This window comes from Accipiter gentilis, chromosome 2 (assembly GCF_929443795.1).
Source record: "Accipiter gentilis chromosome 2, bAccGen1.1, whole genome shotgun sequence".
NCBI lineage: Eukaryota > Metazoa > Chordata > Aves > Accipitriformes > Accipitridae > Astur > Astur gentilis.
Genome location: NC_064881.1, coordinates 31,567,956 through 31,588,055, shown reverse-complemented (window position 1 = coordinate 31,588,055; position 20,100 = coordinate 31,567,956). Strand labels below are relative to the sequence as shown.

At 37.7% G+C, this 20,100-nt stretch overlaps 1 protein-coding gene across 4 annotated transcripts in view; it reads left to right on the top strand.

Moving 5' to 3' along the window:
* The window catches only part of RNF19A (ring finger protein 19A, RBR E3 ubiquitin protein ligase), a 61,441-nt gene extending 43,329 nt beyond the window's left edge, over positions 1-18,112 (top strand). For all 4 annotated transcript variants that reach the window (XM_049828221.1, XM_049828238.1, XM_049828230.1 and 1 more), the window contains 8 exons: positions 2,374-2,582; positions 4,539-4,683; positions 5,267-5,429; positions 10,087-10,201; positions 12,307-12,468; positions 13,133-13,346; positions 15,343-15,486; positions 15,869-18,112. In XM_049828221.1, coding sequence (XP_049684178.1) covers positions 2,374-2,582; positions 4,539-4,683; positions 5,267-5,429; positions 10,087-10,201; positions 12,307-12,468; positions 13,133-13,346; positions 15,343-15,486; positions 15,869-16,556 — 1,840 coding nt within the window. In that variant the 3' untranslated portion in view covers positions 16,557-18,112. The remainder of the gene's footprint in view (positions 1-2,373; positions 2,583-4,538; positions 4,684-5,266; positions 5,430-10,086; positions 10,202-12,306; positions 12,469-13,132; positions 13,347-15,342; positions 15,487-15,868) is intronic.
* The last annotated feature ends 1,988 nt before the right edge of the window (positions 18,113-20,100 follow it).

Sequence of the window (20,100 nt, the reverse complement as noted above, 5' to 3'; positions counted from 1 at the left end):
TCAAATGCATCCCGACTGTTGTCGTTATCTGAAATACTGTGAAAGTCTGGACTAGCTGCAGCCTACCTGCATTGACTTGGTAGGAGACACTGGCAAATAGGTGATCTTTCCCTGGGGAAGGAGCATGGACAAGGAAACCTCTTGGACTTCATTCCAGACTAATTTTTTGAGATTACTTCCTCATATCAGTTTTCTGGCATCATTTTAACAAGCCTTAGTGAATCAGTATTCCAGATGTGTTCTGTCTTTTCTTCTGTCTGAATTATTTAATGGTTTTGCTCTGAGATTGTATCGCTGACTTTATTAGAAGAGACCAGCGATTCCCAGATTTTCTTATCTTTGTCAGGCAAAGAGCAGATTGGGCAAAAGAGTACAAATTCTTCATTCCTCTTCTCACTGTATGTCCTTTCTTCAATTAATTGCTTTTTGCCTCTGGTTTTTGTTTTACTCGTTATTACTTTGAATTTTGTTGTTTGTCCCTTCTCTCAGCCTAACAAGAACTTTTGGCTTTCACATCATCTGTAAGATGAACACAAAATGCTGAAATTAAACCTGTAACCTTGTACAGTTTGAACTGACATTTGCTCTGGTCTAAAAAGTTACTTTCTAAAGGTACGCCAATCCGTCAATCCCCAATGGGGAGTGCTTTTAGGGATGCTCCCATTCTTTATTAGCAATAGGATGCAGGATATAAATTGAGACTTCATTCTGCGATCTGTGCTTGAGATTCTTTGATGTGAAGTTAACGAGTGTTGGATGTATCCCTGTATGTTGAAGAAGCATTTGGATCATAATCTCTTTGTGTACATACAAAGTAATTACCTCTTCAGTTGCAGTAAGTGGGAAAATAGAGCTGATTAACTTGGCAAGAATATAGAAGAATCTAGCAATTATTGAAACAAATTTTTACTTGGAAAGTAAGAAATATTTGAAAACAGAGAAGCATATATCTCATTTTTATTTGTAACCGCATCATCTGTAAATTAAAGGTTGAAAACTCCTATTTGTTTGCAGAACTTCTTGGGGGTGTGAACCTCAAACATGCTGTTTTAAAGCACTAATGAAAGGGATAGGATTTGCATTAACTGTACAGAGCTTCAGATCTAGCTACTCTCAAATGAAAATAGCTAAATTTTCAGATGGATATGTGAGTGGGAATCTTTTTTTAGTATCATTACTGATACAGAATATTTGGAGTTAGTTTAGGCTATAAAATAAAACTACCTTTGTTTGAACAGCCATACATTTAAGCCCTGCTGCATTTATAGATCTGTTGAAGTCTATTCAGCAGGACTGTTTTAAGTGTTCATACCAGTGGGCCTAGTTTTACTTTCCACTTAAAAGCTATTGCATAAAATCATTGCAAAAATTACAATGCATAGGAATTAAGGCGTGTTTGTATATATATATTTATATTTAGTATTAATATGAACTATAATACACATTGTCTGTATTTTTGCCATGTGAACTTCAAAATGCAAACCTGATAGAGGAATTGATTTGTGGCAACAACTCTGTCGTTGTATAGAATTGTTCATGTAGTGTCTGATTACAAAGTAGTGTGACACAGTTTTGTAAGTCTCAATGTTTTTGGAGCTCTTTGCTCTGTAATATTGTCAGATTAAAGGGGGCAATGAGGCCCTGAACTCTTATCAATTTCTGCATTTACAGTTTGAAATGTATTTTAAAAAATTGTCAAAAAAATGAAATTATCTTAATTGAGAAACCAAAATCCTTATTTATAAAATACTTGTTTTGTTATTGTCACTTTTTAAAATATAAAGAGTAACCAAACATCTGTTTAAAGTAAATAGTGATATTCATGATAAATGGCAACCAGTAAAATACTAAAATGTCATGCCGTACCAAGTCAGATGCCTTACAGTAATAGATTATACTACAGATCACTCAGCAGGGATCCTCGCAGATTATAGAAAGGGTCAAGCTTAGACATGCCTATAGAGACTGGAACACTTTTGAAACAATAACTCTTTCTAGTTGGTTAAATACCTTTTTTGGTTTTATTGTCCTGCTTGTCTAAACTGTGGTTGCTTTGTGACCGTAAACCTTGCAGTACTGCATTCAACCTTAAATACAGTATATTTCAGTACTGCATGAAGTTATTAAGGTGGGGGAGAGCAAAGTGTTAACACAGGTTGTAGTATTTCTGTACAGTCTTAGTCTAAAGCAGTAGTGATAGAATTGTGGAAGGAGGCGGTAAGGAACCTGTGCTGGCCACCTGATGTAAACTCCTGATGTCCACTGACTTTGTACCTGCTGCGGCTGCTCTGGCAGCTGTCTTGTCTGCTTTGGCCTATAGACAGGGGTGTTCTTATTAACAAAATTCTCTCTTGCCCCTCTTGATGATTCAAGATATGCTGTGATCGCTTTTGGATGTGCCAGCTGTCCCAAACTTACATGTGGACGAGAAGGCTGTGGAACTGAGTTTTGCTACCACTGTAAGCAGATTTGGCATCCAAACCAGACCTGCGATGCTGCTCGCCAGGAGAGAGCTCAAAGTCTGCGCCTGAGAACAATTCGTTCTTCATCTATTAGTTATAGCCAGGAATCTGGAGCAGCAGGTATTTATGATTCGGATACCGTGTCTGTAAAATGTCTTTTTAGTGCACTTGCACAATTAACTCTAAAACTGGAAGAACTGAATAGTAGCACGATAGATACTAGCTGCTTTGTCTTTCAGAAATATACACAATTTTAAGTTTGAATTCAAATTTTAAATGTTATAATTTGAAGTACTCTGTGACCACAGAAGCTGACTTCAATCTTACAGGCTTGTCAGCATTTTAAATTCTTTGTAGCTGAAAAATGTGAAGTCAAAGGAACTCGCTGCAAAGCATTCTCTGTTGTTTGGCAGGCTGGCTCCATTAGTTGTATTGCTTACACACTGGGAACACTTGTTTTTTCCACTGTAGGTGAACTTTTATAATAAAAATAATAATAAAAGCAAAACTCAAAAACACTGATTTTCTGCTTTCAAAAGAGACTATTATTAGTCTGATGCCAGCTCTGATGTTTGACATCTGTTTTAGTACTGTTTTTTGGTTTTTTTCATTAAAATGCTCATCTGTCTTGGCTACCAGAAAGCAAACAATTCCATCCTCTTAAATTTTAACTTGTTTGTAACCCCCCAAAAAAGAAGATAAACTAGTCAGAGTAGTATTTTGCAGAGGAACAGTCCAGGTTGCTATTGGTAAGAATTCACTCCAAGTTTCACCAAACTCTGATCTATTTGGCAGCTTTTGTGTCTCCCTGACCAAACAAGGGAAAAGAGTCTTTCTTGCACCTTGAATATAGTTAGAGCTGTTGTTCTCCAATCCAGCCCTAGACTTGGGGGTCTCTAATTTTTTGTTTGTGCTGGCTCATTTTAACAAGGCACTCCATCTTGTCTTAGAAATTGGCATCTTGCTCTAGTTTTCAAATAAACTTTAAATAAATTAGCATGCCAGCTCATTTCTTTGCCCTTGTATTCGCTCCCATCATGAACAGCAGTAGCTCTGCCATACCTGTGCTGTAAGAGCTTGCTCAGTTTAGTTACTGCCCTGTAGGTTGTGCATCTGTTCCCAGATGGGAATAGCTAGTGCACCCTTTCAGCTGCTCACTGTCCTTTTGCACTGGAGTTGGTAGACGTACTGTTTCTGCTGCTTATGCACCTCTTTGGATATTATTTATACCAAGTATAACCACTCTTTTCCCTTTGTCCTACCTAGTAGCACAGAGGCAGTAAACTTGGACTTCTGCACTAGGAGCTGCAAGTTACTTCTGCTGTTCTGAGTAAATAGTTTGTCCTGAAGTGCAGATGCTAACCAGTAATGTGAAGGAATGAAGATCACAACTGTGGTTGTGTCAGTATACAAGTATTTCATTGTTGCTCAGTGACCCCTTGTTTGTTAAAGATAGAGCTAGTCACTTAACTGCATTTTTCAGTATTTGACTTGGGAACAAGGAGAGCCTCCAGAATTTTTTTTGCTACAGTATTTTTTTTTCCTAGGGAGTAAGTATTAAGTAGGGTTGTGAAAAGTACTCAAGAGGAGGTTGGTGATACCAAAGAAATGCACTTAATGTGGAAGGGGAGATGGATTTAAGATAAGAAAAAGAAATAACCAAGTGGAGACTGAATATTCAACTAAAAGATTCATAACAGCATGAAATGTAAAAGAGGATTTTATTTAAAGAGACCATATTATCAGTCCTGTATTAACATACATATTTAATGTCTGACTCTAATATATATTGCATTAAGCTTAGAAAATTCTTGAACAGAGTGTATGCATTAATTATTCAATTACTTGAATTTGATCTGCCTTGTTTTCATTAGTTTTACTTGGTCCACGGTTTACAAATACAAATAACTATCAAGTCAGTCATTGCCAAATCAAGATTTGTAAAGCAAACTTACAATAAACTTCTTCCATTTTTCAGATAATGGTTCAATCAGTTTTCCCAAACATATGTCTATATTTTGATTAAACCTACTTGTCTAAAGAACTGATATGATCTTTATATTCATTTTTAAACAGCTGATGACATAAAGCCATGCCCACGCTGTGCTGCTTATATAATAAAAATGAATGATGGAAGCTGCAATCATATGACTTGTGCTGTCTGTGGCTGTGAATTCTGTTGGCTATGTATGAAAGAGATCTCAGATTTACATTATTTAAGGTACATTTAAGAAAAAAATAATCTATGTGGTTGGTGATTTGTTTCCTATAGTATCTGGAAGTAATTCCTGGATGCTGTAAGCCTGGCCTTCTTCCTGTTGGAGTAGAGAATCACAGCTGAAGTATCCATATCTAAGAATTAAGTTAGTTTTCAATGCATGTATTTAAATTAGTGCTTTGTTGTTTTTTATTTTAAAATCTTATTTAAAAGATTACTTAAAATAAGTTTTGTGTATGCAATATGTACTTAGTACAACAAATGAAGTGTTTTAAATGAACATACTGATGCCTTAATACTGCTGTATTGTCTTCGTAGTAAGCAATACAAAAACTCTGATTATATGTTAACTGTGAACCACAGATTGGCATGGGATGATACACAACATGGTTCTCTTTAGGTTGTAAAATATACTGTAAAGGCAAAAAAACACTTTGACGAAATTATAACTGATTATTTGTTATCCATAATGTCTGTAACTTGAACCCAAGAACAATAATTTTGTAACTAGAGAACAGTTCAGTACTGTATAGTTATGTTGATTTATTTACAATTTCTTTACAGTTTTCTTACTTCTTTCTATTAGCCCATCAGGTTGCACATTTTGGGGAAAGAAACCATGGAGCCGTAAGAAGAAAATATTGTGGCAACTAGGGACACTTGTTGGAGCTCCTGTAGGAATTGCCTTGATAGCTGGCATTGCTATTCCTGCTATGATTATTGGAATTCCTGTGTATGTGGGACGTAAGGTAAAATGTGCTACAACTCCTGACATGCTTCAGGTTTTACCTTCTGCACTGTGTGACTTGGGTAATACTATATTCAGTTGGCTATCTTCACCAGCCCTTAAAAAAAACCAAACCAAAACAAAAACCCCAAACTATGCCAAAAACCAAACCCACCAACCCCTGACTTTTTTATTTGTTTCAATTGTACAGGAAGGAGAAGCAGTGTTTTTAAGAATGTAGTTCCTCTTAAAACAGAACAAAACACCAAACAATTTCCAGTTTCTGCATCTTGCCTTGGAAGTTCTTGCATGCTTTTTGAAAATTGCTCTGGTTTTAGCCTCTGGTTTTCCTTGTGTCCCTTAGAGTTAAACAATATTTAGAGAAGGAAGGCAAAAAGAAAATCTTTATTTTTCTTAAAAGCAGATAGTTACCAGTATTTTAGTATAAAATTCTGCTAGTACAGGTTTGTGCATGCACACATGTAAGCATTTGTATTCAGCAGCTTGTTAATTGTCTTGGGCCAGTCCACCATGTGGAGCAGTGTTCAGTGCAGGTAGCTAGACAGCATCTATCTTCATTTTACTGTTTGTGGGAATCTGCTAGAAATGACCGTGTTAATCAGAAGGCAGTTGATGTATTTCCTTTCAAAAATATAACTGATAGCTTTTAGTATACAGCAAATGACAAATTGCAAGGAAAACAAAAGATAATTACATCTTCTATTTGTAATTTAGGATGAAGTAGTAAGTTATCCAGATCTTTTGGAAATGGGCTTTAGGAAATGCTGGCTTGGTTCAGCAGGTGCTAAATGTTCAATTACATGTCTTGGATGGTATAATCAGAAGACTTGCTTATTTCTGCTTTCATCTGCACAGATTCTCTCAGTGTGACTAGCACAGACTTAATTCTGCATTTACTGGGGTGAGGGGTGGAGTGTTTCCCTCTCACATGAGCTGTTGCTGCTAGACAAAAAGTCCAGGGGTGCAGCTCAGCTCTCCCACTGTATTCTTATTCATCTTTTTCTTTTAAGCAAGAACTCCTACCTCTTGCTGCAGTTGGTTTTCGACCATTCTATTCTGTTTTGCCTTAGTCCCATACAGTCATTGGAACCTTATAAATGATAAGAGGAAGAAAGCAGCAGTTACCTGTTTCAAATTACTATTGCACGTTCTGCTTTTCTCATTAGATTTTGGGATAGGTCTTCATCACTCAGCACCTTTCACATTAATGGTGAAGTGTCAGACAGTTAGTCTGTGAGGACAGCCTCGTAAGAATTTCCAGTGTATCTCACTGCTTAATGGTAATTTTTTCTGTGACTCCTGTCACATTTTTGCATTTTTCTTCAAAACATCTGATAATGGAGATTCCACAGGCTCTCCAAGCCTTATTTTCTTAGTAAAATTGATTTTTCTAACATTAATGTCAATTCTCTTCCTACACTAAATTCTTACTGCCCTATTTTCAGTGGACATAAAGAATCCTTTTGCTTTGCAATATCCCATTCCATATTTGATGATTTTTAAGTGCACTTTCACTCTTATCTCTAAGCAAACCTAGCACTTCCAGTTTTTCTTGACAAACTGTATCTTTAGAGCTCTGATTCTCATCTCTTCTGGATTTCCTTCCAGTTGTTCATATCACCTTTGGTTTTCTCCAGCTTGAGTATAGCCGTGAAGCTGAAGTATTACTACTGCTGAGTTAAATAAAAGGGTGATCCTGTGTGTAAAACTGCCAGTTACCTCTTTCTCAACATGTTATTTTTGTTTTGTATACTCTAAAACACATAACCTTCCCCACCATACTGGTATTTTATGCAATAAGGCTTCCCTTAAGAGACTAGAACTCATTACCCTTGTGCTGCATCTTAGTAATTTCAGGCCATTTTTTTCAACTTCTCAAGACTAGTACGAGTTCTGCCATTCTTGCAACCTTGCCAGATTATATCGGCCTGAAATTCAACACACACTTTCTTCTTCAATCTTTCAGGTTAATGAAAATGTTGAATATTGGATCTAGGGCATACATCTTTAAATTCTTCACCCTATTCTTCTGCAATTTGGGGAGCAAAAAAACCTAGTGGCAACTTGGATGTTTTCTATTAGTTTTACATGAAGCTAATAGTAGTTCTCTCTAGTCCATTTTCAGTCTGGACAATTGCAACCTGTTTGAATGTCATACAAGAAAATGTCAAAATTTTGTTCAAGTCAGTGCATGACATCTGCTTCTCCCCATCCTCAAGGCTAGTTATCTTGTCACAGAAGAAAATTAAATTGACATCATTTCTATTTGAAAAAAATCAGTGTGGACTCTATTTCCTGCATTTGCTTTGGTGCCTACAAGTTCCCAGTTTTCAGGAAACTAAAGTTCAGCTCACTAGTCTTTAATTCTCCAACTTCTTGTTTTAGACCTCATTAAAGATTGTCATTGCAGTTTATCTTTTTCCAGTTTTCCTGATCTTTTTTCCAGACATCTTCTATAAATAATTTCAAAAATTATTATTAGTAGCTCTGAAACTGGGCCTGCTGAGATATTTTTCAGATCAGCTCATGTAAGCACACTCAAACCTGCTGTTTTCCTACAGATCTTATTCCTTTGTCAGCAGTCACCTGGCTCACAGTTGATCTTTAGTGGCAACTGAAGAGAGAAAAATTGATCAGACCTCCAGTTTCATCTACTGGCTGTCTTTCCTTTTTGTTAAATAGCAAACTGATCCATTTTGGTCTTCCCCTTACTAGCAGTGTACTTAAAGAATAATTTCTTACTGACTTTTATGTCCCTTGCTTTTTGTCTCTTCTATTTTAACCTTTCTGACTTTGTCCTGACACCCTCATGCTGTTCTTTATACCCATTCATAGTAACCTGACCTACTTTCTATTTTTCTTAATACTGCTGCTGCTTCAGTAAAGGAAACTTTGTTGTTCTTTTACAACATTCTGTCTGTCTCCTGCATTGGAAGAGTTTGTGCTTGTGCTTTGATAGTATTTCCTGAAGGAAGTGCTAGTCCTATCTTTTTCTAGATAGAAGTCTTGTAACCTACCAGTTTTCTGTGTTTATTGAAATCCCTCTTCTTCTGGCACAGTATTTTTATTTGGATACTCTTTATTCTTTACTCAGTATTCTGAAGCTTCTTGTTTCATAGTTTTTCCTACCAATGTAAGCTCCTATCTTGATGTTTTCAATCAGTTTCTCCTCTGTAACCACTCCCTTCCATTCCTTTTTGTTGCTTTATGTTTAAGGAATCCAGTAGCCTTCATGGGTACCTTTGTTGTATGCCTTCTGGTTTGGTAGTTAAAATTGCCCATAACAGTAAAATTCAGTGCCTCAGATGATTCTGCTAATTGCTCAGAGCCCCATGAAACCTGATCTTCCTGGGTTTGTAATTAGTACACACTCATACTGTGGGACTGTTACTGTTCAATTTTTCCTTTTTAATCCATAGGTATGTTCCACATTCAAGTGCTCCCTTATTCTGTTGCTCTTTGCATACACTTGCTCTGAGGTACATTATACATCTTGTTATACAAAGTGCAGCATCTTCTCTGCCCTTTCCTTGCCTGTCTTGCCTGAACAAATACAGATACTTCAGTTTATTCCAAAATGAGAACTACCTTACGAAATCTCTAATTGAAATCATAATTTAGAAAGCACAACATGTAATAAAATTTTCACCTCATTTTTTGTCATTGTTTTTGCAGTAGCATATTGATACAAAAATATTGTGATTATCCTTTTAGTACTCCCTTTTGTGTTCCTCCTCAGATGTAGTGAGGATTAACTTAGCCTTATGGCAACCATTAAGATAGCAACCTATTGTTACTTTGTAATTATGTCTTAACCAAGAACAATGACAGATGGAAGTGCGTATCCCTGAAAAGCCATGTTCCTAGAGAGTAAATGAAACACACAAAAAATAGGGACTCTATAAAACAGTGATCTTTGAAAGCCTTTCATGTTCATTTGTGATTTGCACCTGGTAAGTTTGAGGCAGCTGCATTCCAGAGTTATTTCAGACTTGAACCATCAGTAAGGGTTTTGGTTAGCAGATTTCTCAGTAAATAGTAGCACAGCTAAGACTCAGGTTTGCTAAAATATTTCCTGTCTCAACAGCTTGTCATGAGAGGGTGCCAGAGCAATGGAGTTCTTGCTCTCTCCTCTTCCCAGGCTATGTTTGGTGAAGACTTCCTTACTGCAAGTTTTTCATGGCTCTGTCATATCAACCTCTGTTTCAATATGTCTAATAATCTGTGAAAGTTTCACTCTGTACTGTTCAGGGGAAAGATGGCTGGGAATAAGAAGTGTCAATTTGATCAGATGTGGTAGTTCTTTGATCCTGAAAACTCTCTACTTTTCCAAACTGTGTAAGCTGGAGTAATGATTAAAAAAAAAAAAAAAACCAAAACAAAAAAAGCTGTTTGATTTAACTCTTCTAACTTGAGGCTGAAAGTAAATGCTTAGTTGCTGGATGGGAGGACTTCTAACTTTGAAGAAGTTGCCTAAAGTTAAGAAATGTATAAATTTGCTTTGGGATAAAGAATAAATCATGACACAGAATATGGGCTCTCTGGAAGAGAGCAGGGTACATATTCCTAACTATTTTATGTCAGTTCTTCCATCCTTGCAGCAATGTATTATTGATGACAATAATACTCTAAAACCCCTTTCTTCTTTTCTTCTCAAGATTCACAATCGATATGAAGGCAAAGACATTTCAAAGCACAAGCGAAACTTGGCTATAGCAGGCGGTGTAACCTTATCTGTAATTGTTTCTCCAGTTGTAGCTGCAGTAACTGTAGGTAAGCAAATATTACTATTTTGTGTATTGGTAGCACCTTGCAACCAGAACTCTATAAGCAATCATAAATAAAACACCTGAGAAGCCCTACAGTTGCCTTTTATAGGTGAAGGAACTGAGACAATGAGGAGCCTGAGGTTATACGTTTATTGAGGCTGAATGGAGAATACAGTACTCCAGGAAATGCTGCATTAAAACGAAGAATTAAAAAAACTTTTTATTTTGCAAATTGAAGTTTCCACATTGTCATATCTGGCTTTTAAAATTGAAGTATTTAAAGCTTTTTAAAATGACTGACCAAGAAAAAACTGTTGCCACATAGTCTATTCGTGTTTGAATAACTTAATATCAAACTTTTCTCAACACAGAAGAAAAAATACAGTCTCTTACGCTTAACATTATGGTAGTTGACAAACTATTTGTTATGTTCTAGGAGTCAGAATTCTATCACATTCTCTCATAGGGATTGGTGAGGATAGCATTTGAGGAAAATCTGGCTGTATGTTACAAAATACTTGTCTTATCTTACCATGTAATTTCAAGATCACTGTAAACAAACCCTGGGGTTTTTTTTATTTTTTTTTTATGGGAGTGGACTTGCCCAGTACTGCCTTGCTTCTCCTTTGTTGCAGCACAGGCATCTTTACAACCGCACAGTAAGCTGCCATGGATAACTGATTCACATTAAGACCCACCATTTAGTTTTAAGCTGGATCAGTCCCCTGATCCAATTCATCACGCAGTTGTGTATGCAGTGTTCCCCCTTGTGCCAGAAGTAATGCTCAGAGAGGAATGAGTGGCCTTAGGAAAAGACAGGGCCCGTTTTTAGCAAGTGATGGTTTAAATTAGCCATGAAGCTGTGGCTCTAAACTGCTTGTTAACAATGGTGGACCACTGTGCAAATGCAGATACATGCTAGTCATAAAACTCTCTGGTGTCTGTCTTCATTTCATTGTTCTCATGTGGTGAGCTGTGGTATCACACCCCTCTAAACAGGTAGTGGGACACAAAGTCTCAAAGATTTATTTATAGGTCTGCTTTACCTCATTCTTTTGAGCTGTTTCTTATTCCTGACCAGCGATAAAACTTGGCTTTTTAGGGAAAGCAGTTGGATTTTATTTCATGGAGTTTTTGCTCTTGCCCCATCGCCATTAACACATGGCCTCCAGTCTCAGGACATTATATGGCTTCCGAAGTAATGACCTTGAGAACATGGATTTGCTCCTTCAATGCTGAGGAATTTCTAGTGAAAGGGACTTCCTATAACTGGAACCCTTCTTTCGGGGTAGACTGAGGAGCCTTTGCATTGGGTCTGCTGCTGTCCTGGCTTTTTCAGAATGTGTCAGCTTGCCATTTTTCAGTCTACTGTTTTTCTGTACCTTCTGTGTATGTCCATCAGCAAAGCCATAGAATGGTTTAATTCATATGCCAGAGGAGTAACTTCCACAGTCCACTAGAAGTGGTGGGATGGATGTGTGTGTATATGTATGTGTGCTTTAGCCCATAGTTCCTTTTACTGGTTTCCCTTAACTCCTGCCACCCTGCTCCAGAGAATTGTTTACTTTTAAGGAAAACTTGTATAATTAAAACTCTTAAATTCAATCAGTGTGACACAATAAATATGAAAGAACCTACAGTAATAATAATAATAAATTGATAGCAAAGACCTGTCTGACTTCAGTGTACGCAAAATCAAGCCCCGTATTAAATTAGTAGAGGTACTAACATTTTTAGTGGAATAATATTTGACATAGATCTCTGCTATTTCTGCTTCTCAGGTGGAACATTATTATAGTCCTCAATGGAGCTTATGTGAACTTTTAAAGTACTTTCATTTTGTTTCTAAAAGGTGTTATTGACATACTGGAAGTATTTATACATCAAGTATTAAGTGTCTCTGCCTACCAATGCTGATAGAGGACATTCTGCCTGCTGAAAGTACTTTCCTGTCATTTCACCTTAGTGTTTTACCAATATTTCTTAATTTTGCTCCCTCCTGATTTTTCAAGTGTGAAATACTAAGTGATCATAGAAAATGAAATTGCTATTATGAAAGGCTCTAAATTATAAGTCACATTTAATGAAAGACTGTACTTCCCTCTGTAGGTATTGGTGTTCCTATTATGCTGGCTTACGTATATGGAGTTGTTCCAATTTCCCTCTGCCGAAGTGGAGGCTGTGGTGTGTCAGCAGGCAATGGAAAAGGTGTCAGGATAGAATTTGATGATGAAAATGATATAAATGTTGGTGGAACAAATGCAGCTGTAGGTAAGAAAATTTAGTGTTTCATTTTCTATAAATATGGGCTTTGTGACTTATATTTGATGCCCTTAGATACTAGAGTACTTATTTGCAGTTTAGGACTACTTCCACTTGTTGCTAGAAGACCAGCTCTCAGGTGAGGGTAGCTTCTCTGTGTTCATGTTGTGCTGTAATACAAGCATTAAAGCTTTTCTTGCTGATTTTAATCAAAGCCAGACTCTAGTCTTTTCTACAGGTAGAAGTTTTAAGGTAAAATTAACGCTGCTTTTTCAGAATCCTGTTTTGTGGAAGCTAGCTAGCTGGCTTTTTTATCTGTAATAAGGGGAACTAAAAGCTGATCTGATGCTTCATTTCTTAGTTACATGGCAATATCCTTTGTGGTGGGGTCTCTGTGTTCCTTCACTCCATGTTACCTGTTCTATCCATGGCTAACTTTGGTATCTTAAGTATGTGATATCAGGCAACTCCAAGTAAGGTCTCTTTTTTTGGTGGTTGGTTTTTGGTTTTTGCGTTTTGGTTGTTTTTCTTTTGACAAAGTTATCTTTTTGTGACAGTATGTTTTATAAATCTTTTTTCTCAGCATAATTTCAGGAAAGGTTTCCATGGTCACATTCAAGAAACTGCCAAGTTCTACTTCCATAACTGATAAGCCTTCTTTATTTCTGTCTAGATACTACTTCAGTAGCAGAGGCACGTCATAACCCTAGTATAGGTGAAGGAAGCGTTGGAGGACTGACTGGCAGCTTGAGTGCAAGTGGTAGCCACATGGATAGAATAGGAGCCATTCGAGACAACCTAAGTGAAACTGCTAGTACTATGGCCCTGGCTGGGGCTAGTATAACAGGGAGCCTCTCAGGAAGTGCAATGGTTAACTGCTTTAACAGGTAAGAGACATGTTTTCTACTTTACAGTATCCTGCTCTACATGTAAGCAGAGGAAGTGGTGTTACTAGGATTTTTTATGTTTTTTTTTAAATTGGCTGCTATTAAAAGGAACTGTCTCTGGGAGATAGAGACAGTTCATCTCTGACAAACTTGCTGATTTCCAAGAGATCCTGCCAGACCACAACCCTCAAAGAAGAGTTTGAATTCTTTTCAGGATGAGTGGGACCTGAGATGTTGTTCTCCTGCTTCCCAGGAGAGCAGCCTCTACCCAGGAGTCAGAGGGAGGTACCTCATGTCTAACACATGTCATGTTCTCTGCTGCATCTCATCCCAAAGTCGGAACTCCTGACTTGTTCAGTAGTCTACAAGTACCAAGCTGTGCCTTCAGAACACCTGGGTGGAGTGTGGATTCAAAATGGACTTCGGCAGGAGGGGAGGCAGCTGGGCACCTAGCCTTGCCAAGGTGGCAACTTCTTGTTGCTTACGTGCCTAATGCCTCCTGTGAATTGGGGCCTTACTATTTGTTGGCTGTCCTGCACCCTGAAGAGAAAGGCAGTGTCTGGAAAGGATTGTTAACATTTAGGGTTCAGGATGGAATTTGTTCCTTAAATCAGGTGCTAACACTGCTCATTTTCTTGAGTAATTTGGAAGTCCAGGCTATGTAGAATAAGGAATGTAGGGTTACCATTAAGAGTTCCCTTGTGCTGGGACAGGTGTTTTGATCTATGACTGCTGAGTGAGTGTCGTGGTTTAACCCCAGCCAGCAACTAAGCACCATGCAGCTGCTCACTCACTCCCCCCCACCCAGTGGGATGGGGGAGAGAATTGGAAGAAAAAAGGTAAAACTCATGGGTTGAGAGAAGAAGTTTAACGGAACAGAAAGGAAGAAACTAATAATGATGATAATGACAATAATAATAAAAGGATTGGAATATACAAAATGAGTGCTGCACAATGCAATTGCTCACCACTTGCCAACCGATGCCAAGTTAGTTCCCGAGCAGCGATACCTCTCAGTCCCACTCCCCTCAGTTTATATACTGGGCATGATGTCACATGGTATGGAATATTCCTTTGGCCAATTTGGGTCAGCTGCCCTGGCTGTGTCCCCTCCCAACTTCCTGTGCCCTTCCAGCCTTCTTGCTGGCTGGGCATCAGAAGCTGAAAAATCCTTGACTTTAGTCTAAACTGCTTAGCAACAACTGAAAACATCAGTGTGTTACCAACATTCTTCCCATACTGAATCCAAGACATAGCCCTGTACCAGCTACTAGGAAGACAATTCACTCTATCCCAGCCAAAACCGGGACAGTGAGGTTTACCTATCCTATTTGAAGAGCTGAGAGTGGAAAACAAAACAAAACAAAAGCTTCCAATTCACTGTCAGAACATCAGTAAAGAAGGCATTTGGAAAAAAGCCTATAACTTTTTCTGCTTTATCTGCTCAGCCCAACTTAAATTGCTCAGGTTTCTATTATTCCTGTTGCTGTTGATAATAATACAATATAAAGCAGAGTACAGAACACAGTTCTCTGCCTGTTATTTGATTAGTAATAATTTTGCAGCTGGAGAAACATAGGAACTATCATGTCTTGAGCTTGTGTACCCTTCTGATCAGTTTTTCCATTTTTAGATTACAGTACAGTTAACTGCAAAATAATTGTAGCTAAGCCTGGAAGTTGTTCTTGTAAATCTCAGGGAGGAAAGAATCCAGAACCTCTGGTTTACACACAACACTTGACTTTGTTGGGAAATTAGTCTGGTTTTGCTTTGGGGTGGTTTTGTTTGTTTCCTTGTTTTAAATAAAAAATAGTCATTTTTGACCGTGGGAAAAGAGAACCTATTTCAGTAGGGTAAATATGTGCACCTGTGTTGGAGTAACTAATAAACTCTACTTATTATTGAATGGTGAAGCTCTACAAGGTGATACTAATTTTCAACTAGTGTGCTTTAACTGTAGTAGCAGTATATGCAACTCTTTTTCTTTCTCTCCAAGACTGGAAGTACAAGCAGATGTGCAGAAAGAACGATACAGTCTGAGTGGAGAATCTGGCACAGTTAGCTTGGGAACAGTTAGTGACAATGCCAGTACCAAAGCAATGGCAGGATCTATTCTGAACTCCTACATCCCTTTGGACAGGTAAGAGAAATGTGGTGAAAATAGAAGATGAATAAGCCTTGCTTATTAAAGGATATTCTAAGCATGCCTTAGCTGTTCTACTTTAATGATTACCCTTTGAAACTGCAGATTTTGTTACAAATTAAATTACATGTGACCGCTTACATTTTGCCAAGGTTATTTCCAAAGATGAGCACTGTCGCTTTAGCTCAGTAGAGTGTTTGGTCTTTCAGACTTTGCATTTTTCTTTGGGCTGTTTATTTGATTAAACACTTCTCTAAAACAAGTTACATCTCTAACTTTCTTTTGCTATGTGTCTTGGAAAGCAGCAAGAGTTTGTTTGCTGTGTTAGCTGGCTTGTCTTAGATGACCACTTACACTTTCGGATTCTTTCTTGTTCTAGGGAAGGCAACAGTATGGAAGTGCAAGTGGATATTGAATCAAAGCCAGCCAAATTCAGACACAACAGCGGAAGCAGTAGTGTTGATGATGGCAGTGCTGCAGGTCGTAATGCCGGTTGTTCATCGGCCTGCTTGCCAGAAAGTAAATCTAGTGCCACCAAGTGGTCCAAAGAAACAACAGCAGGAAAAAAATGTAAAGGTAAGCTGAGAAAGAAGAGTAGCATGAAGATAAATGAGACAAGAGAGGACATGGATGCTCAGCTGTTGGAACAACAAAGCACAAACTCCAGTGAATTTGACTCTCCCTCTCTTAGCGATAGCATTCCATCTGTAGCAGATTCTCACTCGAGTCATTTTTCTGAGTTTAGTTGCTCAGATATGGAAAGTATGAAAACTTCCTGTAGCCATGGTTCCAGTGACTATCATACTCGCTTTACCACAGTCAATGTTCTCCCAGAGGTGGAAAATGATCGCTTGGAAAACTCTCCACAGTCAAGTGGAATCCCTGTGCCTGTTCCAACAGCCCCAAGCACTGATGTTCCACAGCTGAGTTACATTGCTGAGGAAAGCATTAATAATGGATCTTCGACAGATGTAGATGTAGGTGTCGGTGAAACACTGAAAGAAACAAACAACAACCATTCACAACATACTGTGGAATTAAGCACTGCTATTCAGACTGAAATTTAAGCCTGTAAGTGCTGCAAAAATATATTTACCACTAAAGAACCCTGTCTGAAAGCTGGTTGAATTACATGTGACTTCTGTAAGTTTCAGGTGACCAGCAGAAGCAAGGTTTTGATACAACTGCATTTTATATATACTTGTCTGATAAGGCAAAATACTTCATATGGATCTTAGACCTGTGTGAAGAGACATGAAGGCTTTAACCAAGTGCATTACAGCAGTACAAATATGTCCATGTTTTGTATTTTTGCCACAACTTTGCTTGAAAGCATATACTTGGTGTATTTAGATAAAAATTGGTAAAATCTTAGTATGTTAAAAGCTGAAATGAATAATATGTCCTGCACTGTTCACTTGGAAAATATGGGGTTTGGGATAAATGGGTGTTAGGTGAGCGTTAGTGACTTAAAACTGTTCTTGTCTGAACTCTATTTAAGGGAAGCAAAATTTTTGCAGAGACCTCTACAAACATTTCAACAGTGAATATTTGTAATGATAATTTTGTTTCATAACTGGACACACTGTATTTAGAAAGCATGTAGAATGAACCGCCTATCTTCAGATGGACATAGCCTGTGTCAGAAGCGTTTGTATGTGTGTACATTTTGAGCAAGGTTATGGCATTTTACATAATTTTGAAACAGAAGAAATTGGTACTTAATATATGGTGGAATGGAGATGTCACCTGTGAAGAACAGTGGAGTTACTTATTTATTCATGCAACCAACCATGCAGCAGATAAGGCTACTATATAGTGTGTAAAAACTGTAAAATAACAATCTGGTGATTTATAAGCATTGTAGAAAAGCAGATGCAGTCACCTTTCATTAGGGGGAAAAATGGTGCCCCATCAATTCTTGGTGCCTTTGGAAAAGACTGGGTTTGAAGTGCCTGGTCGTTTGAGGATTTTACTGTAATGTTTTCCAGAATGTCCTCTTTGGCCACCTTGGATCACAAAAGAAAATTCTAGTGAATAAAATGACTGTGGTAGATAAATGTATAATAATAACAATAATGAAGTATTAGCCTACCAAAGACTCACTCAGGCTTTAGTGGACATGACATCTCTTTGCTAGACATGCATATCTTCAGTCCCAGAATCAAAGTGCAGTGCAATGACTGCCCAAGTGCAAAGATGGGTTCCAAATATGCTGGCTTTTTTCTTTTTCTTTTGCATATGGAGGATGTACAGCTGAACACAAGCTGAAGTTGGCCAAAGCGCCTGCACTGTTAATGTTTTTTTGCTATGTAATTCACTAAAATGAAAAAAAAAAAAAAAGAATTGTGAATATCAGAATAACAGTTAACAAAGTTCTGTCTTGTATTTCATGTATTGCCATTATGGTGCTACTGGAAGTTTGGTTGGATGAAAAGAAAATGCCATGAGCTGCAGTCCTCATCCATGACTTATCCTCACCAGTTTCAGTAATATGCTTATAACACTAGTGCCAGTTATGTTATTTGGTAATGCTTGTTACAGTATTTGTATATTTGCAAATCAGTTTTGCTCAATAATAAGCGTGTAAACTGCATATCTGAAATAAATGTCTAAATACTGACTTCTAGTGGTCCTTTGTTTAGTGTGCTGACTAGTCTTAGAAGACTGCGTACCTTCCCAGAAGGGGCTTTTTTTTTTTTCCTGTAAGGTGCTGCCTGCTGTCATCTCTTGTTGCCTTTAAACATTTTTATTTTGTTAGGTGTGCTTTGGAAGTTGAATGCTCTGATACTTTGAAATATAAGATCTAAAGTTAGTTGCATTTTGTACAAGACTTCAACCTGATTTCTTTTCATCTTACAGAATAGCAATCTGAGCGGCCTGTAGGGCAGGCAGGACAGTAAATGGTTTTCTGAGAGGATGTGGCTCTGGAATAAGCATATTACTCTTTAAACAAAATTGCACCATCTTGGCACAAGCGGGCAGCCTTGTGAGCTTGCTGAGATTGCTGAGCTAAACTCAACCTCTACTTTCTCCATCTAAAGTGATGCTCTTCTCAATTCACACAGTCTGTACAAAGTTCATTCTGAAACGCTGCAGATTGGCCAGAGTTTCTGGGTAACAAGCGGTATTTGTTTGCTTGGCTGAGCTGCCTATTCACATTAGGCTCATTGTCTTACCTGCATCATGACAGGCTCAGGAAATAAACTTAAAACTGACTGGGATGCATTGCAGAAGACAGCTGGATCTGCCTCATTCCAAACCCATATGTAAGCTATATTTATACCAGAGTGAATAACGAGGATAACTGTTATGCTGGGTCAACTCTAAAGCTACAATTAGACCATTATTTATACCCTTTCCAATGGTATAAATTCCGGTGAGAATAAGAATAAGAGAGAGAGAATAAGAAATAGGATGAGGGAAACATAATGTACCCTAGAAATAGTAGCAAGGCATACAGGCAATTTTAGCCATGTCATCAGGTGCTCTGAATTTGAAAAGAATGCACACTTTGTATTTTGTGGGAAGGTTAGTGTTAACAGTTCCTTTTTGTGCTTTGTTCCTGAATGATTCCCCACCCCCGGTAGTCTGAACACTTAAAAAATACCTTTTTACTGAAGAGTAAATGTATTTAATTAATCAGCATTAACTGAACGAAGCATTTGCTGTTCATCTTACAGGGCCAGTTTGTGACTTCTGATGTAACTTTTCAGGCCTGTATAGAAATGTCACTGTTATAGTCATGAACTGAAGTGTTAACTGATTCTTTAAACAGAAGCTGGAGAATGGAGTAAAATGTGATTTGGTGAGCCAGTCATGCTTATGTCACTGCACATGCAGTCCAGCTGGTGAACGTCCTTCAAGGCTGCCTATTTCTAAACCTCTGAGTAAGTTAAATTTCTGCACAGTCTCATGTGACCACCTTCAATCAGTCATCTTAAGCCAGACGTTATTTGCTCTGTGCCATACAGCAGAAGGTGAACCTCCCCTTTGGCTTTTATTTTCAGTTTAGTTTTGAATGTGATGTCCCTTGCAATAGCAATAAAGTTAGCACTGATGTCTCGGGCTTTGAAAATGTGTGATTCGGCTTTATCCAGTATACCTATGAAATGACTAAAGCACATCAATTTGTAGCAATGCAATCTAATGTTTACAGCAGGGAGCTGGGAGGTGGAAGACCTATTGTTGTGAGTTTAAACTTAACTCTTAATTTCTTAGGGCCTCAATTTTGCTGTGCAGGAAATTGGAATTATGGTTTACTCTTGTAAGTAAACTTTATCAAATGATAGTATTCTTTTCAGTCACTCTGAAATAATCTTTGATAATTTTATACGGCACATTAAGAGCAAACATTGAAATATAGGTAAGTTTTTTTCCATTCACTTTTGGATAAGTTTTTAGCAGAAAACTGTTGCTGATTCATTTTGTAACACTTTTTTATTGAGAGGTAATACTTCATATGTGAAGGAGTCCAATAAATTTAATGCAGCACTGAATTTTGGTTTGAGTTTATAAAAAAGTAAAAGATACAACACTTCTATTAATACACTAATAGAGAAGATGCTTTTCTTATTTATAGATCTACCTGTACAAGCATTTAATAAAGCA